Raw genomic sequence first — 18,384 nt, 5'->3', positions numbered from 1 at the left:
AAATAACTTCAGACAGCTGCAGCTCTCAGTAAAAACACTGCAGGAAAGTTCTGTAGATTTTTTTTGTTTCACCTTGTTATTTAATCATAAGAGATTATTCTCAAGCTTAAATACATGATTGAAGATGGCAGTAAAATCCAGCGTGGCAATTTTTTTTAGAATGATTTAACCAGCATTTCATCACTGTGTAATAAGGAAGTACAAATGTGACTGCAGATGTTACCTCAGGAAGGTCAAGTGAAGGTGACAAAGAAGCTGTGCAAAGTAGTTTTCAGTTGAATGTTGATTTTCTCTCATTACTCTCTTCAGTTTTGTTGAAACTTGTTAACAATAGCTGAAACTGTTTGCTTGATGTACAAACAGCAGTAATGAGAGCGTAATCATCCCCCGTTGGATTGAACTGTGGGCAGAATTAATTAAAAGGGGAAGCAAAAAGCAGTTCTCACTGTGTTTGCAAGCAAATTAATAGTCCACCGAGATTTGGGAGATTAAGTTGCTCTCTTTATAAACAGCAAACAACATCCTGTCTTCTAAATCTCAAAACCAAAAAAAAAAAGGAAAACAAAGATTAAAACAGACCCATTTACGAGGCTGAAACTGTGTTTCTGAGTGTGTTGTCAGATTCTCACCTTTATGCTGTCGGAGGATTGCGAGTATGACAGCGGCCCGTTCAGCAGGCTGCCGCCGCTCACCGGTTTGGCCTCGCTGTATGAAGCCGGCGACGGGGAGCTGGACGACAAACTCATAGAGCTCAGTAAACTGGGACCAGTGTCCTTACTGGGAGGGAGGAGGAACACGAGAGAGAGGATGAGAGCGCTGTGTATACTAATAGAAAGCTTTTTATAATTGCAAAAAAATATAAGAATGAAAAAGCAAACAAAACTGCTGGTGTACTATTTTTAATGTTTTTGATGATCTGCTACTTCATACTCACGGCTGATTGGCTGTGGAGGTCAAAGATGAGGGTTGGCTGCTTTGTGATTGGCTGGCACTGTTGAGGGCGGAGTCTGTTGTGCTGTCTGCTACTACAGCACTGTAACCTGGAACGTGGAGGAGACCAACACAGCCAACATAAATATCAATGTAAAGTGATCCAGAGTCTGCAACTAGCTGAACTCTCTAAATAACACCAGAGAATTTATTTAGATTACTTATTAAATATTTAGATACACAACTACCTCATGAGAAATAATCCTGCAAATTACATGCAAGGTATCTTTTGTAAATTTGTTAAAGTTCTAATAGAATGTAAGGGTACAGTTACCCTTAAAATATAAATAAAGACATAAGAACAAATGAAGGATCTGTTTACACCCAAGTGTCACAATACTCTTTTTAGGGGTGGGATCATATAAATTCCTTTAAAATTTCTATATTTTTTCATGTTTAATCTATAACATCAAGTCTCGAGTAATACCACATGGAAATAATTACTTTCGATCATCAATTTCCGTTGCAGGGCTGCAACAAATGAGTATTTCCATTGTCTATTAATCTGTTGATTTTCAGTTATGTTATTTATTTTCTTGATTAATTAATTGGTTGTGTTTTTTTTTATTTATAAATGTCAGAAAATTGTGAAAAAAAATGTTGAACACTGCTTCTGAAAGTCTTGCTTTGCCTACAACCAACAGATACTTAGTTTACTGTCAAAAAGCAGTAAAGAAATCAAAATATTTTCTCAAAAAGAATATTCAAATTGATCATTCAATTATCAAAATTGTTTGTGATATATCTCCTAATTTATTACTTAATATTTCACCACTGATCCATAAACTGATTAATTGTTGCATTTATAAAATGTTTTCCATTCCTAATTCCTTTAAATCTTTGTTTGGTCTAAGAAAAAAACAAAAAACAAAATGATGACTACAGTAGTTTTATTGTAAAAATAATGATTCAAAGTAGCACCTTTCAACTTGTATCAAAGGTTGTGCAACTAATGTTTTTGTCAGAGAATATCTTTGACTTTACATTTGTCTAAAGACCTAAAGAGCATCGTCAGGTGTGGTGTCTCTGGATTTTAGCCACTATTTGTCAGTGAAATGTGCAGATTCTGGGTTTTCATTTCAGAATTTTGCACTTTGCACTTGCTCTAAAAGGACATTTACAGTGTTTTTTTTTCTTCTGCATAAGTTCCTTCACAGATCAATAACTGGTTGCTGCTGCTTGTGCATACATCAGATACTCACTAGTGCTACCATTCTGCTTCTGTCGGCTCGGCGGTCGGACAGAGAGCGATGAGGTTCCTCCCACGACTCCGCTCCCTGCTGATCCCGTGCTGCCGCTGTTGCTCCCGATAACTCCTACTCCGCTACCCGGAGCTAAACTTCCTACTGGGCTCTGTGACACCAGGGAAGACCCCTGCAGCCCTGACTGACCAGAGCCCAAACCCAGAATCCCAGACCCGACGCTGCCCATCCCTGGCGCCGAGCCAAGCAGGCCTCCTGTTGAGGACGTCGGCCCGCCGACTGTGATGCTGCCACTGCCGATGGAGCCCAACGTGCTGTTGGTCGTGGTGGTGCTGACGCCTCCGAGAGAGACCGGTAGGCCGGAGCCGACCGCGCCTGAGGCTGCCGCCTGAGCGTAGGGTGCCGGGGTGGAGCTGGACAAAAGGCCCGCCATGGTGCTCAGGGATGCCGGCATCCCTGACAGGCCAAGGCCAGCGGACATCGGGCTGGTGGTGATGGAGCCGGACATGCCGCTTTTCCCCAGAGAGAGGCCCAGGCTGAGGCCAAGGCTGTTGGAGGTCGACGTGGGCCCCGGGAGACCCTGGGGCTGGGAGTTTGAAGTGAAGAGCCCCTGTGTGCTGGCGTTGGGTGGAGAGGAGGCCGAGGAGGTGGGGTGGCTGTTGGTGGAGGTGCTGGGGTTGGAGATCGGCGCCGAGGAGGAGGAGCTCACTGAGTTTTTGGCCTGCTGTTGCTGTGCTGACAGATGTGGCTGCTGCTGGGTGGCGTTGCTGTAGCTGCCAGCGGAAGTGTTGGAGTGGAGACCCCCCAAGTTGCCGTGATGACTGTTGCCCCCAGAGCCGCTGCTTCCTCCCCCAGCGATGGTCGCCATAGAGACCAGTGAGGATGAGGTTAGTCCCGAGACAGAGGAAGAAGAGGAGGAGGAGGAGGAGGAGGAGGAGGAGGAGGAAGAAGAGGATAACGAGGACGAGGGGTTTCCATTCTTCACAGGCGACTGGAAAAGACACAAGAGGACAGCAACAAATTTAATAAATGAAAACATGCACAGTGCACAAGGGAAAAGAGACAGAATATTGTTTAGTGTTCAATATAGCGCATGTTCAACACTGAGTCCTCAGAGCTGAACGTAATAATGAGCAAAACAAAACCAGAGCTTCATCAGCGCACTACGAGTTTCACTCATTAATGTGGTTAGATTTTGGGGGGCTTTTCGATCACTACACAAAGAAAAGAAGAAAATAAAAGTCATAGATTCTACGTGGGATCAGCACAGAACATGTTATAAACAAGGTGTTATGCATAAAATACAAAGCATGCAACAGCATGACATTGCTAATTTAGGATAATCGAATTTGGAAGCGCAGGATGTTAGGGCATTCACATTAGCAATAGACTGAGACAATTGCTTTCATTGTTAATTAATCTATGAAAGATTTTTGTGCCTGAATATTCAATTGTTCTCTCAAATGTCAGAAAATAGTGAGGCTCCAAATAGCTTGTGAATGCTCCAGAGTCTGAAAATAACTAATTTGCGTTCATATAAAACTAAAAAAAAAGCAACAAAAGTCATTTCTCAGGGCATTTCTTTTGTTATAGACGAACAGAATTATCAGACTTGTGGCTACCAGTTGACGAGTCAATAAACTAATTCCTGAAGCTGTTAGTAATACTGCACACATGGTTCTGAATTTAACACAGACAGACAAAACAGGAAACGTCAGTGTCTTTGGACTAACCTGACTAACTTCACTGTCTGTTGAACGTCCCCTCTTCTTGTCATCTTCTGAGTTCTCCTGAAAAACACACACAACATTAAGGCCACAGAGAAACGCAGTATTCACCGTTGTCATGCTTAAAAGCCGCACCACAAACTTGTGGGTGTAAAACTATTAAAAAACAAAACCAGCTTCTCCATCTACAGAAAAGCTGCTCACTGCAGATGGAAAGTTTGCATGAGGAGAGGTTGTGATGAAGATTTCTTTAGCACTCTGGTAAAGTTCATAGCTTTTTTTCTTTTGCTTTAAAGCTCTGAATTTCTCCACATAATTTTAGATTACTTTATACTTGCATGTGTGTTTTATTTCTAAGGTGTGTTGTAGAGCTAGGTGATAAAGCTGAAAACTGTATCACGATAAAACATTTTACTACAGTCGATATATTGATAATTATTCACATTTTCTAATGACCAGTTTTGACATAAAGTCCAAGAGAGTTTTTTTTTTTTTAATTTAGCCTATTTATCAAGGTATACGGGTAATAATTTTAATGTTAACACAACAATAAAAAAACAGACAAATACATTTTATCACAATGATACCTGCTTCATAAGACATATTTCACTCTTTTTTTTCCCACTTACAGGAGAGTCTGAGCAACATCTGTATTTTTCGACATACACAAAATTCCTGGACAACATCTGTGCAACTGTCAACATCAAGTATAATCTGTGCAATACCTATATTTCTACATATAGAAGAATCTATACAATATCAACAGTAGTTATGTATATTTAATTTTTTTACTTTTATTCTTTGAACTGATGCTGCTACATTTTTGCACTATCCCTATTTGTTGCTGTAACATTGCTGTTTTGCCACTGTGGGATTTTCACAGGCTAATCTTATCTTACATGAGGATATATAGCATATATATATATATACACACATATATAAAGGAAGGATACAGGCAAGTAATGTTTTTTCATAGCAGTTCATATCTGATGCAAGTAAGACTATTGCCTGTATATATCAGTACTGTTTTATCGTCCAGGTCCAGAGTCTTGTTTTATTTATTGATCTACTTGTGCTACTTGTGTTTGGCTGAGCAAATAATCATTTTCCATCCTGCAGAACAATAACACTGTGATTTATTTGAAGATTACAATCAACATCAGCATATTTAGGAAATGAAACCTAACTGTTTTTTTTTTTTTCAGTTTTAAAGTCTCCAAACTCGCAACAATTCTCCGGAACCTTCCTTGGACGATTAAAAGTAAAACTCCGCTGACACAACTTCACATTTTCCAGGAATCATTGTGGCACACTGTACACCCCATGCCTTTACATTCCCTTTCAAAGTGCAGCTTCTCATCAGCAGCACTGAACAATACCACGCCTTCTATTCAGACACATCAGACTTATAATAACTATTCTCACTACATACTGTATGTGGGTGGATAGGAAGAACCGATGATATAAAGGCAATACCGAAGAACAATAAGAGCAGATGGCAGGGCACTACGATAGCGGATACAAAGGCAATTATCTTACATTTACATTTGAGATATTGACCCGACTTGATTCAAGATGAGTGTAACAATTGACTTAATTTCCTTTGATTGCCAATATTAAATCCCTGCAACCATTAGCGACAAATTCAAAGGTCAACACAGAGGCAATGACACATCCGACTGATGATTTTTGGCACAAAAGCCGTGGGTCAAGTGAAGGTTTTTCATCAAATTATTAAAGGCATTTTTACATGTCAAATCATTAGAGAGAGTAAAAAGAGCAAGTGGAAACTGAATGCAAATGAGATGCAGAAAAGCTGCAACAATGGTGAGCGAACAGTAAGGCCCAAATTACTCCTAATCTTTTCTGAAATGACATGAAATAAATTTTTCGTTTGTAATCATTGCACGGCTTCCACAGACAAACACAAAGCTGCACAAATGTTGATGTTTTTTTCAATGCCAGTAGCGAGCTGAAACTCTGAGGAGGAAAAGTTTGAAGTAGTTTTCTCACTGTAGTGCAAGTTGCAGGCGACGGGGGGATGGGCGAGGATGAGGTGGTGGAGGTGGGTGTGCTGCTGGAGTGCTGGAAGATCTCGTCCTCCAAGTGCGAGTGACCCGGCGGGGAGGTGGCGAGATGAGCTGGAGGGAACAGACACAGGCAGAAGAGTTCACCGACAGCTGTGAACTGGTATCGATTTTAAGGGGCTTCACGGTACTTTGGTTTACTTAAAACTAAAGTTTAAATCTGTGGGGCCATTTAGTTGAAGTCAGAAAAATCCAAAGTTAGTCCCAAGTCATATTCTGCACTTTATTCAGAGACCAAAAAATGAATGTGAAGAAGTCACGGATGTCTGTGGATTAACATAAACTTGCCCACTGGTATTAAAATCCAAAACGTCATCAGCAGTGATGTTCCCCTTTGTGAAAGCTACACTTGCCCACTGTAGAAATGTTTCTGTGCTGCAACAAATAGAAATTTAAAAAAAACAAACAAAAGTGGATTTGTTCCCATTTACTGCGTTTGAGCGAATAAACTCAGCTGCGTAGTGTCATCTGAAGGTGGCGCTGTCGGCTACGTTACACATCGCTGTAATAAACACAGTAGAGGAAGATGAAAAGAAAATTAAGGGGTATGTTCCAAGATTATACTTCCCTACTACGTAGTATGCCAGACAAAGATTTAGTACATCCACAATGTGAAAGGTGCATAAAGTCCTTATCACATCATTATTTTGAACCCTATTGTACTAGTATTTATTGTGTTGTTTCTTATTACGCTCATTTGTATCTAGCTGGTGTGACATCTCAGTGTCCCTGGTGAGGGATCAATAAAGTTTATCTTACATTATCATACATTGTATATCAAATGTAATATGCCAAAAATACCAGGATGTCCTAGGATGTCGCATTTTGCAGTATGCGAGTCAGCATGTTTTCCTGGCCATTCTGATTCAAAAATCCTCTGTGCAGTTACATCCCATACGTCGCTTTGTCCTGCACGAGTCTAAACAAGCTTGAGCCGCTGAGAGCACACAGACAGATAACAGCTCATTTATGCATACTGCACGAAACACTACAGACTTTGTAGGGACAGTTGTAATATGTACTGAAGAGTACAAAGAAAAAAACGCACCCCAGCTGTTTGCCAACCGCTAAAAGATCTCAAAGAATGACAAGAAACAAACAGAACTTTTTCTATCAACAAGAGGAAAAGGGAAAGAGGTCCCTCGGAATTGTTTTTAGTTGCTAAAGTTGTAATTATTCCTTCATGTCAAGTTGGTGTCAGCCATGTTTGATGCTGTCTGGAAACAAGAAACAGCTGATCTCTCATGGGTTGAATGTGAGGTAAACGTTCGCTGCGATAGAAGTCAGAAAAGGTGTTTTTGTCTCTCATGAAGTTCATTAACTCTTTTGAGGAAAAAGTCAAGAGCCACCTCAAACGAGAGTAAAAACAAAGATTTTGATGGCTTCATAATCTCCGTTAGTCTTTGAGTGCTGCTTGAGGAAAATCTTATTAAGCACAACTTTCTGAGGCTTTGTAAATGGGATAACAAAGGCCTAACTGCCAACAGTTTGTGTACTTTTGTCAAGATTTTGCATCTACAACAGTCTTGCTAGGCCAAGTTTGTCATGTTTTCTCCTCAAGGGGAGCCACACAAAACATCAGTTCTTGGCTTCTTGTGTCTACATTTTACATTTCTAATTTTTGTGGTGCAAACAAATAAATAAATGATGCAAATTCAGAGCGGATGATCCTCAGCTCCTTCTCTACTTACGAATGTCCTCCAGATCCAGGTCGTCGTACAGGAACTCATTCTCCTCAAAGTCTGGATCCTGCGACGAGTCTAGATAGTACTCCACGTCATCCTTTGGAAACAGAGAATAAGTTTAGAAAAATCTAAAACCAGGAAAGGACAGAAAATGATGATCACCTTTACTCAGACATATAAACAAACCTTGATTTTCCTGATGGCTTCCACCTGCACCGAGTCGTTGTCCAGCATCCTCAGTATCGTCTCCAGCATCCGGATGTGGTACCGATGCTTCTCAATGAACTTCTTGAGCTCTTCGATACGGTCCTGCTTCTGTAGAGGGAAAGATGTGGACAGAGACCTTTTAGTTTTAACCTCAGAATTTAAACATAACCACATTCACACCTAGCCAGAAAAGACCCTAACGAACCCCATTGTGGCAGGGAGAGTACTAACGACTCGCATAATGAGGGGGAGGAGCAACAAACCCACAACTGAAACCGAAACTCAAGTGTCAATGGCTCCTTAAGGATATAAGTAGCTACAAGTAAATTACATTACATCTATCCATCAATCCATTATCTATACACCGCTTAATCCTCACTAGGGTCATGGGGGGCTGGAGTCTATCCCAGCTGACTTAGGGTGAAGGCAGGGGACACCCTGGACAGGTCACCAGTCTATCACAGGGCTACACTTAGAGACAGACAACCAAGCACACTCACATTCACACCTACGGACAATTTGGAATCACCAATTAACCTCAACATGTTTTTGGACTTTGTGGGAGGAAGCCGGAGAACCCGGAGAGAACCCACGCTGCACGGGAAGAACATGGAGACTCCACGCAGAAAGACGCGAACCGGCAACCTTCTTGCTGCGAGGCAACAGTGCTAACCAACTGCACCACCTTGCAGCCCTACATTACATCTATTTCCACAAAATTCCTTTTTTGGCACAACCTGGATATTTGATAAGATCTTCGGTATAAAAATGTCCATATTTAGCATGTTGGGATTTGCACCACCTCATTCCTATGCAAAACACAAATTTAAATTAATTATTCATTGTAATAGCAGGAACAAAACTACCCCGAGAAAGAAAAACAAGCATTTGAAAGAAGAAACAGCATGTTGAAATTTTTACAAGCAAAATGAAAAAGCATACAGAAGGGAGGAAACATAAGAGAGGTATAACAGCACGAGAGCTACATGTGCACTTATGGACTTAATGCATTATAAAGCCGAGGCACTGCACCACTTCTGATTTCAATATTTAATTTCTGCACTCCTCCACAGCCAGTTCATACATATTCTGATGCTCCTGGACATTTCATGTCATTTATTGTGTTTTTCATTGCCCAAAGGTGCTGCAGACAAAGCTAAACATATTCAGACGGTTGTGTTGGTTATAGACGTAAGAAAAGAGCGCATATGTCACTCTGTGGATCGCTGGTTGAACTGATGTGATTATAAAAGCACACAGGCGGAACACTTGCAGATATACATTGTGTTGTTCAGCTGCTGGACTGCGTAAGTGGAGGCAGCGGAGTGGAACATATTAATGTGTTTCATTGAAGTACATATATATATTAATGCTGCACCAGCACATGTCAAGAACGTGAACAAGTCTCAGTGCTGCTAAGTGCAGACTGACTCGACAAAATAAGCTTCAGTTCTTTAAAGTGTGTTAAATAAAATGAAAAGTCTACATGCTGAATAAAATTACATTATGAAAAAAATATACAAAACAAAATAAAACTATTTATCAGTTAATAACTGTAAACACAGACATCTGACAGTCCCTGAGCGACTCATCTGTAAAGTGGTGTTCCATTTAGAAAACTAAGCCAAAGCTCATCTTAAAATCATGCTATTTCATCAAAATCACTCTATTCTACATCTCATTAACATTTTGCCAAAAACAAAATATTTGCGCTAGATTCTGAAAAAACCCCAAAAGAGTCTGCATTCCTCGGCACAACTGTGAGGCCATTATTGACTCTGCTGTCACACTGTCTTTAAAAAAGACAAAAAAAAATCTAAGTGACACCATTTATCAGAGCCAGAAACCTTTCAATGGTCCTCGAACAGCTCAAGTGTGACGTTTTGTCGGGAAAACTAACCAAAACTATGCCTAATATCGTTTTCAGCTGAACTGCCAGCTGTGTTTTCACAAAGCAGTTAGATGACAAGTACAGAAACAGAATAAAATTGTAAATATCCTGACTATGTAATATGTTGGACATATTGATTCCAGCTTTTCTGCAACTTTTGTAAAATGGCAAAGTGCTCCAACTTCTTCTTTTTTTTTTTTTAATTTTAAGATTTATGGCAAATAATAGCTGAGGAATACTGCATAGAAGCTATTTTGACTTCTCATTACTTCTAGCCATGAGTGTGCTGTCTTCATAATGCAGCCCACAGTGAGGAAAAAATGTGACAGCAGCAAAAAAAAAAAAACCCCAAACACCTTAAAATCCTGTCAAACACTTAAACTCGTACACCAAAACACTTCTGGCAACTAAACACACACTTGTTTTTACAGTTTCAATGCTTTTCGTCAAGCGCTAAGCTACTGAGCCATTAACTCACTGATTCCCACGGCACACTATTAACCAACGGTGTTTTGAAAAGTAAACAAATCAGAAACTGAGCAAATAAATAAAAGCACTGTGTCAGTGTGTCCTGAGAGGTAGCTGGAGTCCAGTAACTCCCCTCGAACGCAGGAAATACCTCCCCTGACCCACCCCTCATTTAAAAAATATGTTCATGTACAGCTTTGCCTTTTTTCCCCTACTCTGGTCAGAAGCTTTTGAACTGCATCTAAACTTTAACTCTTTTGCTCATATTCTGAGGGCTGGAAAACTATGTTAGCAGCCAAATGTATCATGATGCATGTTAAGTTATTGTGTAGGATTTATTGTATGAACTGAATAGTGAATGCTCAGGTGGTTAACTTTTGTTAAAATACTGCAGTATCAAGTAAAATTAAGAGGAAAGAATTCTGATCATGCTTGTTACATGTTACTTTGAAGCGGGAAATATTCTTTATTCTTATTGAAATCCCACAAAAAGATTAAAAACACTCATATGTAAAAGTACTCAAACTGGAGGCGAATACTGCATTTGCTAGTGAATATTTTCAGTTGCAGATTAACACACATTTGGTACTCTAGTTAGTATTTGGGGCAGCAGTTCAAAACAATGCAGGAACATGTCATCAAGTGCAGGAGTGCAACACTGATGTGTTTTTAATTAAACAATGGAGGGATAAAATACATCAGAGAATACGCGCTGGCTTTGAATACTCGACAGTAAAAAGATACTGACATCACCCGACTTTTCTTTTAAATTATGAACTAAAAACAGCCGAAGGAAAAAAAAAACCCAACATTTTAATGTTTTAGCTAGGAGCTGCTTTCATCCAAGCAAAAAAAAGAAGAGAACAGTAAGAAATATTTACTGTGGATGCTTCCTCTTTGTGTAGAGTTGCTGTAGTTTGTGCCTGCTGTGCGCATGCATGACGCCAAAATACTGGTAATTAATGCTGACATGCATACGAGGTGTCGGTGCTGCATTTACAAAACACAGAATGTAGAGGGAACAAAGATGGAGGCTAGTTTTTAAATGGGCTGTTTTGCGGTTTGTTTCGTGTTACTTCAAATTAAATGCGAACAGATATCCACTGAGAGGCTGTTTGATTTACAGGGCAGAAGCTAAACAAGAGAGGGTTCCAATTTGTAGTTGTGCAGCACCTTTATTATCATCACTGTATGCACATGTGTTCATTTTTATCTTCCTCACTACACCCTCAACAGGAAACAAAAGACTCAACTGTTTCTGTTAATTGGAAATTAAAAGCTGGTGCAGCAGGCAACACTTTTTGTTTTGATGAAACAGATTGTTTTGTTTTTAATTGTTTTTGTTGTTGTTTGCCTTTGACATTTGGTCACTTATGAGCTTCTAAGAAGCTGGAGACTAGAAACTCATATCACTGCAACATTTCTCTGAAGATCTCCGCTGAGAGAGGCGATTCCTACGCTTTTGGCCAGCTACGGTAAATGCACAAGCAACAGTCAAAAATAAACCCCCCTGGGTCTCATTTGTAAAATGTCCTTTGTGCAAAATTCATGCTCAGAGCCAAATATGAGCCAGACTCAGAGAAAGCCATATTGGCGCCAAACTGCACATATTTTGTGTGACATAACAAAATAGTTATTTTTCTGACACTCTTAGTGTGAAGTGTGAATGCCAAGCGCAGGACCTGCAAGTTCTCATGGTCTTTGAAATGACTGCACGGTGTGATCTCTCTATAAATGAGGTCCCTGGAGAGGACTTTAAAAGGAAAGTGAGAGAGCAGTGGTCAGCAAGGTTATCCTTGTCAGGGCAGAGACAGAAGATGAATGGAGGACACACTATCTGACCTCTGTACCAGAGAGGAGAGAGGGAGATAAAAGAGGAGAAAGGAGGGCTGCAGGGCTGACTGACCCATCTGTGTCAGCTGTAAACAGAGGAGGGAAAATGTGAAAGAGAAGAGAAACTCGGCAGAGACGAGTACAGAGGAAAGTAATGAATGAATCAGAGATGAGAGCAGACTGACCTCCTTGTCTCCTTTCTTTTTTCTCGTCTGGACTGACAGAGACTCCACTTCGCTCTCAAACTGGTCCACCTGCATGTTCAATGTGTCTATCGTATTCTGGAGAAAGAGAAAGAAAGTTCAGAAAAAGTTAATAGCATGATTGAAGAGTGACAAGCCTCAATAACTAAATGATTGGGGTGGGTATTGGTGTTTTAAGTTGGTCTGAAACAAAGATTTATTGATTTCTTTTCTCTTAGGTGACAGTAAACTGAAAATCTCTGTTAGCGACGACAATGTCAAGACTGGGTATAGGGGAGAAACAAATGACATTAAGACAAGTGATAACCCAGCTACAATTAAACCTTAACTACAAAAGCAAAATCTATTTAAGAAGCCTTTATGGAAGTTGTTTTATATCCAACACTGTAGTTCTCTACTCATCAATTGGTTGCTTAATATGCTCTCATATTGGTTGTGATCATTTCACTATAAAATAACCAGGGTAAAAGTACTGAATATGCTGCAAATACGAGCTTTTTTACACTGAATAGAATTCATTTAGGCTAATAACATTAGTAGGTAGAGTGCATTCAGAGGGATCCAGAGTAAATGTGCAGATTTTTTTCCCCTAGCTACTGGTTGAAAATCTATTCCTAAAATGCTGATATTTGAGAGAAAAAAAATCACTTTATTCTACATGTCTCATTGGAAAAAAAAAAAAAAAAAGAAAAAAAAAAGAGTCTTAACGTATTTGTTATAGATAAACTAGAAATTAGATTCTGTTGGAGGGGAGGGGGGATATCAATTCTGTATTCCTCATTTTAATCATGAAGCCATCAGCGACTCAGCTGTGACAAAAAACAGTCTATTCAATTTTGGTTAAACTGGGATGAACTGCAGGCTGTGTTTACATACAGCCAGGAGGAGAAAACTAAGAGAGCCAATTAAAATCTTAGAAGTAAAATATCTGTAACACATACAGCAATAATTGCTTCCAGTATTGGTAACACCCGTGGGCACCTGGAAAAATGTTGTATACATTGATTGCAGGTTTTTCCCCCAATTTTTGTAAAGCAAGTAATCAAGCAAATTGACTTCATTTTTTTTCTGTATCATTTATTGCATTATAACATTGTCTGACGGTACAGAACACATTAAGAGATCTCTCTACTTCTAGTCATGGTTGTGCTGTTTCCATAGAGGTGCAGGACTTCATATTGCAGTGTAAAATGAGCCTACAGTGAGTAAAAACATGACAGGAGAAAAAACAGCAAAAAGTCAATGGATAATCAGTAAATCAAACCTGATTACATTTTTCTTGCTCATAGATTATTCAACTAATTAAATCCACTGTGTTTAGTATCACCAATAAAACACGATTGTCAGGATGACAATATATTTTTTTACAGAGAGCTAAATATACAGTAAGTCTAGTCTCTGTGGTCACAGCTTCTCGTAACAGCAAACAGCTGCTGTGTATCCGTAGAAGCTGCAGCTGGTTAATGAGGTTTCACTTTTGGTAAAAGCTGAAATGTCTCCACTTTGGTTTTGTGTAATTGCACTTTCAGTTCTGGGTTTTGTTAAAGAAAGTACGGACAATCCCAGCAGAAAACTTCCTCATGAGACAAGTCCCCTCTGATTCCTTCAGTTTTCCTGTGACGGAAAATAATTTCTTGTTTTTGAGAAGATGAACTTCAAATTAGGGTTTCCCCCGGATGATTTGTCGTAATAAAATCTTGAGACATTTGCAGAAACTAAGAGCCTGTTCTGTGCAGTGGCACAAAACAAACGTTCAACTAAAAACATGAGGTTCAAGTCAGCAGCTGATAATTTAAACCCTCAGTTCTGCAGCGTTTGAAAGCGATGCGTTACACAATGTAAAGCTAAGAGTGGAAACATATTAATGACACTTGGCAGCATTGACAGGACAATAATTCAACATTTCCAGATAAACCTCCAGACGTACATGTTTTCGATGGCTTTTGGCTGCTTTAATGGATTTTATATTTCATATTTAATTAGATTTTAGAAATGTATTTTTGAAGTTGGAGTCCTTTTTAGCCTTTTTAGTACTTTATACATTTTATTTAGTATTACTAATTGGCTTTATAAGTTTTAGATTGTCTATATATTTATTAAACATTGTCTGTTATAATTTTATATCGTTCATCTGCACATAATTACAACATTCATTTGATTAAACTAATATGAGAAAGTGCTACTGTTCCTATCATTAAAAAAACTATTTATATGTGACAGTGTTTTTTAACTTACAGTTAGCCACGTGCCGACCTCCTCCTTCTCCCTCTGTGCCGGGTCCACCTTCTGGGCGAGCCCTAGCCCTTCTTTCGAGTACGCTTTCGTCTTGGTTTCTCTTTCTACTATCTTGAACCGCTCCATTTGCTGCAAGCGGGAGAATATAGAAAGACAAAAACATTACTTACATTTTCTATAAGCAGACAAAAAAAGCACATAAACTCGACCTTAAAGGAGTTTAAAGTGTTCAGTTTTTGGCCATTTTTGTCAAAAAGGTCGACTAAATATCGACGTTTAGATGCATGAAGAAGTCTAAATATAAAAAAATAACCAAAAAAAAAACCCACCTGTAATTATAAAGCAGTCCAGAACAATACAACCTATATTAATACCTCTGTGATAGTGTCAAAACTGAAGAGTGTATGTTACCCAGCAAACATATGAAGTAACTGAGTCCATGGACTCATTGTGCTGTTTGTATTATATGCTGTAAAGACCACATCTTGTCTGTTACAGTCTGTTCTCCTGTATAAAAACCAGCAGTGATTTCAGCATCTAACTCTGACGACGAGGCTCTAAACTCCAGCTTCAGCTCGATCACATATTTCTGTGTCAAAACCCAATAGGTTCTGATGAGCTCTTTTTTTTTTTCCTTTCGAGGCATTTCTGCCGCTTCCTGCAGGACTGTAATTTCAGTTCAACCGACAAAACCACAGGAAAACTCGAAGAGCAGCTTGGAGATGAGAAAAAAAAAAAAAAAAAAAAAACACTCATGGAGATCAGAGGGAGCTCTGCTGAGTCGCTCTCGTCCCTCATTGTGCAGGCAGGTGGCTCGCATTCACTCCATCTCAGTGGCCTCATCAAAGGCTCATGTGGCTCTGAGGCCTGACGGGCGGAGCAGCTACCGGAGGTGTTGGGATATCGGACCAGCTCCCACGATTTCCAGCATTTATAATGAGAGTCTCTTGAGTGCAGCTCTTTAATCTCAGTAAGTAATGTAAGAATACGTTTTGGCAACAAATGTTGGCTATTTCTGTTCCCGTGAGATTCAAGGTTTTATAGGCTACTCTGTCGATTGTGTCTGCTCATGTTAGTGTGAGCATTTAAAAGTCCAATAATTTCTTTTGTTTGACACTTAGGGGGAGTGGAAACAACACAGAATTGATATAAAAATACAATTTATGTTAGAATGTCCCACTTATCGGCAAACAGTGGCTTTTTTACACAGTTACACAAGAACACATTCACTTATAAGAAGTCATTTAACAACTTTAAGTCAAACATATCCAACTCTTCCATGTGTAAAATACTTCACTATGTTTACCAGCTAATCTCTCGCTGTGCTGAAAACAGTTATGAAAGCAGGAAGACTGAAGCAAATCAGTAATGTTGCAGCTAGACAGTCAAACTGAACTGAAGCTTGTGAAAGCTCGGCAAAGCAGATTCAGGCGATAATTCTCTGTAGCCTCATCACTTTAGGCGGCACCTTTACATGAAAGCATTACATATCGCCTGATGATAAAAACTGAATTAAAAAAATGGAAGAAATGAAAAGCTTTGGACCAAAACCAGCAGGGAACTTTAGGTTAAATTGAATTTGCACTCTAGCTGAGCTTCAGAAACTGTAACTCAGTACAATCGCTTGGAGATAATCTCATTCTAATGACATAATTTAAAGGCTTTATGTGTGTTCTGGTGAGTTTGAGATGTAAAAGAAGCTCCTGTGACTTGAGTGATAGCATTAATCAGGAGGCTGTGTATGTAGTCATTTAATGAAAAAACAGCAGATTGGAGCATATTGAGCCTTGCAAGAGCTATGAAAACTTGCCATAATTAACTGATTGAATCTATATTTGCCTCTTTATAAATGAAGAATAAACGTTTTGATTATGGTTCATCTCCAAAAGGGCTGAGTTTTGACATAAATATTCCTGAGAAAAGCCTGTAGACATGCCTTTTCTTAATTTTCACATGATTAAAAACACATTTTTTGTGGTATTTCTAACTATGTTTGCTGACATGAGGTGCAAGTATATGTGTGTTTCCTTTCTGTCTTTTTTGTGCAATGATGAAAAATCTAACAGAATTGTTTTTCAAGTATTTGGTAAACAGTTAAAAACAATTCTTATGCTGGAAACTGGAACAAAAATATAGACACAAGAATTAATAAATTAAATATGACATTAAGTTTCATATCATTAAGTTAAAATGTTTTGTATTTTACACCTATGTAAGACAAATATTGGGATTAAAAAAAAAACAAAACAGAACATTGAGTTTTATTAGCTAATAAATCCCTGATAATTATTCACTACTGGATTAAATATTTGCTATAAACTGTAGGTAAACAATTCTTAAATTAGCTTGCAAAAGTTTCCTGTCATTACATCTTCCAATACCAAACGTGTTTGGGAAAAATTCCTACGAAACTCCAAAACCATGTATTTTTTCCAGACTTCAAAACAAACAGAACCCTCCAGAGTAAACAGGGGTCCTATGGGGAGAGCAGCAATCCTCACTCTCCTCAATTCCTACTCACCGTTTCTATGAGTTTGCGGTTCTCTACTAGCTGCCTTTTGTCTTTGATCTCGTTGGATGCCACCCACGTCTTGATCTGGTCTCGAAGACGCTGAGGGACCAGAAGAAGAGGAGAAACAGAGCGGGGGAGGGAGGGAGGGAGGGAGTGATCGGGAGAGACAGCAGCATGAGATACAGATACATCAGTGAACTCTGTGATACAAGCAGAGACTCATCTTTAACGGTCATGGATGGTGAACTTGATGTGCAGCAAACAGGCTTGGCTTGGAGTTTGGTCCTCATGACAACACGGAGACGGCAGCAAACACAGAGCGCTTCTGGCTGAGCGAGACGATATTTAACACTCCACAAGCTAACTGGCGCACACACCTCTACCTGAGGCAATCAGCAAAACATCGCAGCCCCGTCATCCAATTTTCAGAGACCTCGGGTCAAGTCGATTTCAGCAGCTTTCTGTCTCACCTGCTTGCAGGTGATCGGCTACAAATGAGACCCCCTTTACGCATGGTGATAAATACTGATCTGTTTCTGGATAACGAGAAACAAGTCGATCCAGGTGTAAATTCACACAGAGAACACTGAACGGTTGTCAAGTCGAAAACAGTGGAAGTGGAAACTCTTACGCTAATTTATTTAAGGCAGGTGCACATGGAATCTAGAACTGATCAACATTTGTCAATAAATGTTTCACCATCTGAACCCCAAAAAGTGACAGGTTGGAAATGCACGGTATCAACTGATTCACATTGTTTCTGACTGTCCCTGAACTTATTGTTTCATTGGGATAGTTAACCAAATCTAGTCCTAAAATCATGATATTTAATCAAAATCACTTCATTCTACATGTTCCATTCAAAAACTTGAAAAAAATAAACTACCTGAATATGGTGATTGCAGCCATATGGCTGGTTTTCTGGTTGGGTATTTTAGCAGAATTCTCCTGAATACAGCTAGTTTTTGTTCCAAATGACTCTCTTTTGTTGCCATTTTATCTTATTCCTAGTCATTGGTCTGTTCCAAATGCACACTGATTATTATTTATTAACATAATGCGCACCCTGCATTATCATCTTATACGTGGAACCTTAGTGCACACTTTTTAGTTTTGCGATGTAACATGTGGGTGGTGAAGGAAGCACAGTTGGTTCCAGAGGTGGTGGAGTTTCAGCAGTAGAGTCTCTGCATATGCAAACTTGTACAGCTCACATGACGCGTAAAAACAAAAACAACAGCCATGAAAGAAAAGTGTAATAAGACTGATATTAACTTGTGAAGAGGAATCTTTCTGATGGTGCCTCCCATGCTTTGTTGGGTGCATTCCCAGTTTCCTCATTTA

At 39.3% G+C, this 18,384-nt stretch overlaps 1 protein-coding gene across 1 annotated transcript in view; it reads right to left on the bottom strand.

Moving 5' to 3' along the window:
• cnot3b (CCR4-NOT transcription complex, subunit 3b) overlaps positions 1 to 18,384 on the bottom strand; it is a 44,048-nt gene that overhangs the window by 10,337 nt on the left and 15,327 nt on the right. Inside the window, exons 5-14 of the mRNA XM_008293663.1 lie at positions 17,050 to 17,139; positions 14,529 to 14,657; positions 12,276 to 12,371; positions 7,878 to 8,006; positions 7,698 to 7,788; positions 5,933 to 6,060; positions 3,926 to 3,982; positions 2,193 to 3,183; positions 935 to 1,040; positions 630 to 777 (exon numbers count right to left, since the gene is read on the bottom strand). Coding sequence (XP_008291885.1) covers positions 630 to 777; positions 935 to 1,040; positions 2,193 to 3,183; positions 3,926 to 3,982; positions 5,933 to 6,060; positions 7,698 to 7,788; positions 7,878 to 8,006; positions 12,276 to 12,371; positions 14,529 to 14,657; positions 17,050 to 17,139 — 1,965 coding nt within the window. The remainder of the gene's footprint in view (positions 1 to 629; positions 778 to 934; positions 1,041 to 2,192; positions 3,184 to 3,925; positions 3,983 to 5,932; positions 6,061 to 7,697; positions 7,789 to 7,877; positions 8,007 to 12,275; positions 12,372 to 14,528; positions 14,658 to 17,049; positions 17,140 to 18,384) is intronic.

This window comes from Stegastes partitus, unplaced genomic scaffold, assembly GCF_000690725.1.
Source record: "Stegastes partitus isolate 25-593 unplaced genomic scaffold, Stegastes_partitus-1.0.2 Scaffold900, whole genome shotgun sequence".
Lineage (NCBI taxonomy): Eukaryota > Metazoa > Chordata > Actinopteri > Pomacentridae > Stegastes > Stegastes partitus.
This window is presented reverse-complemented; position numbering and strand designations above follow the sequence as displayed.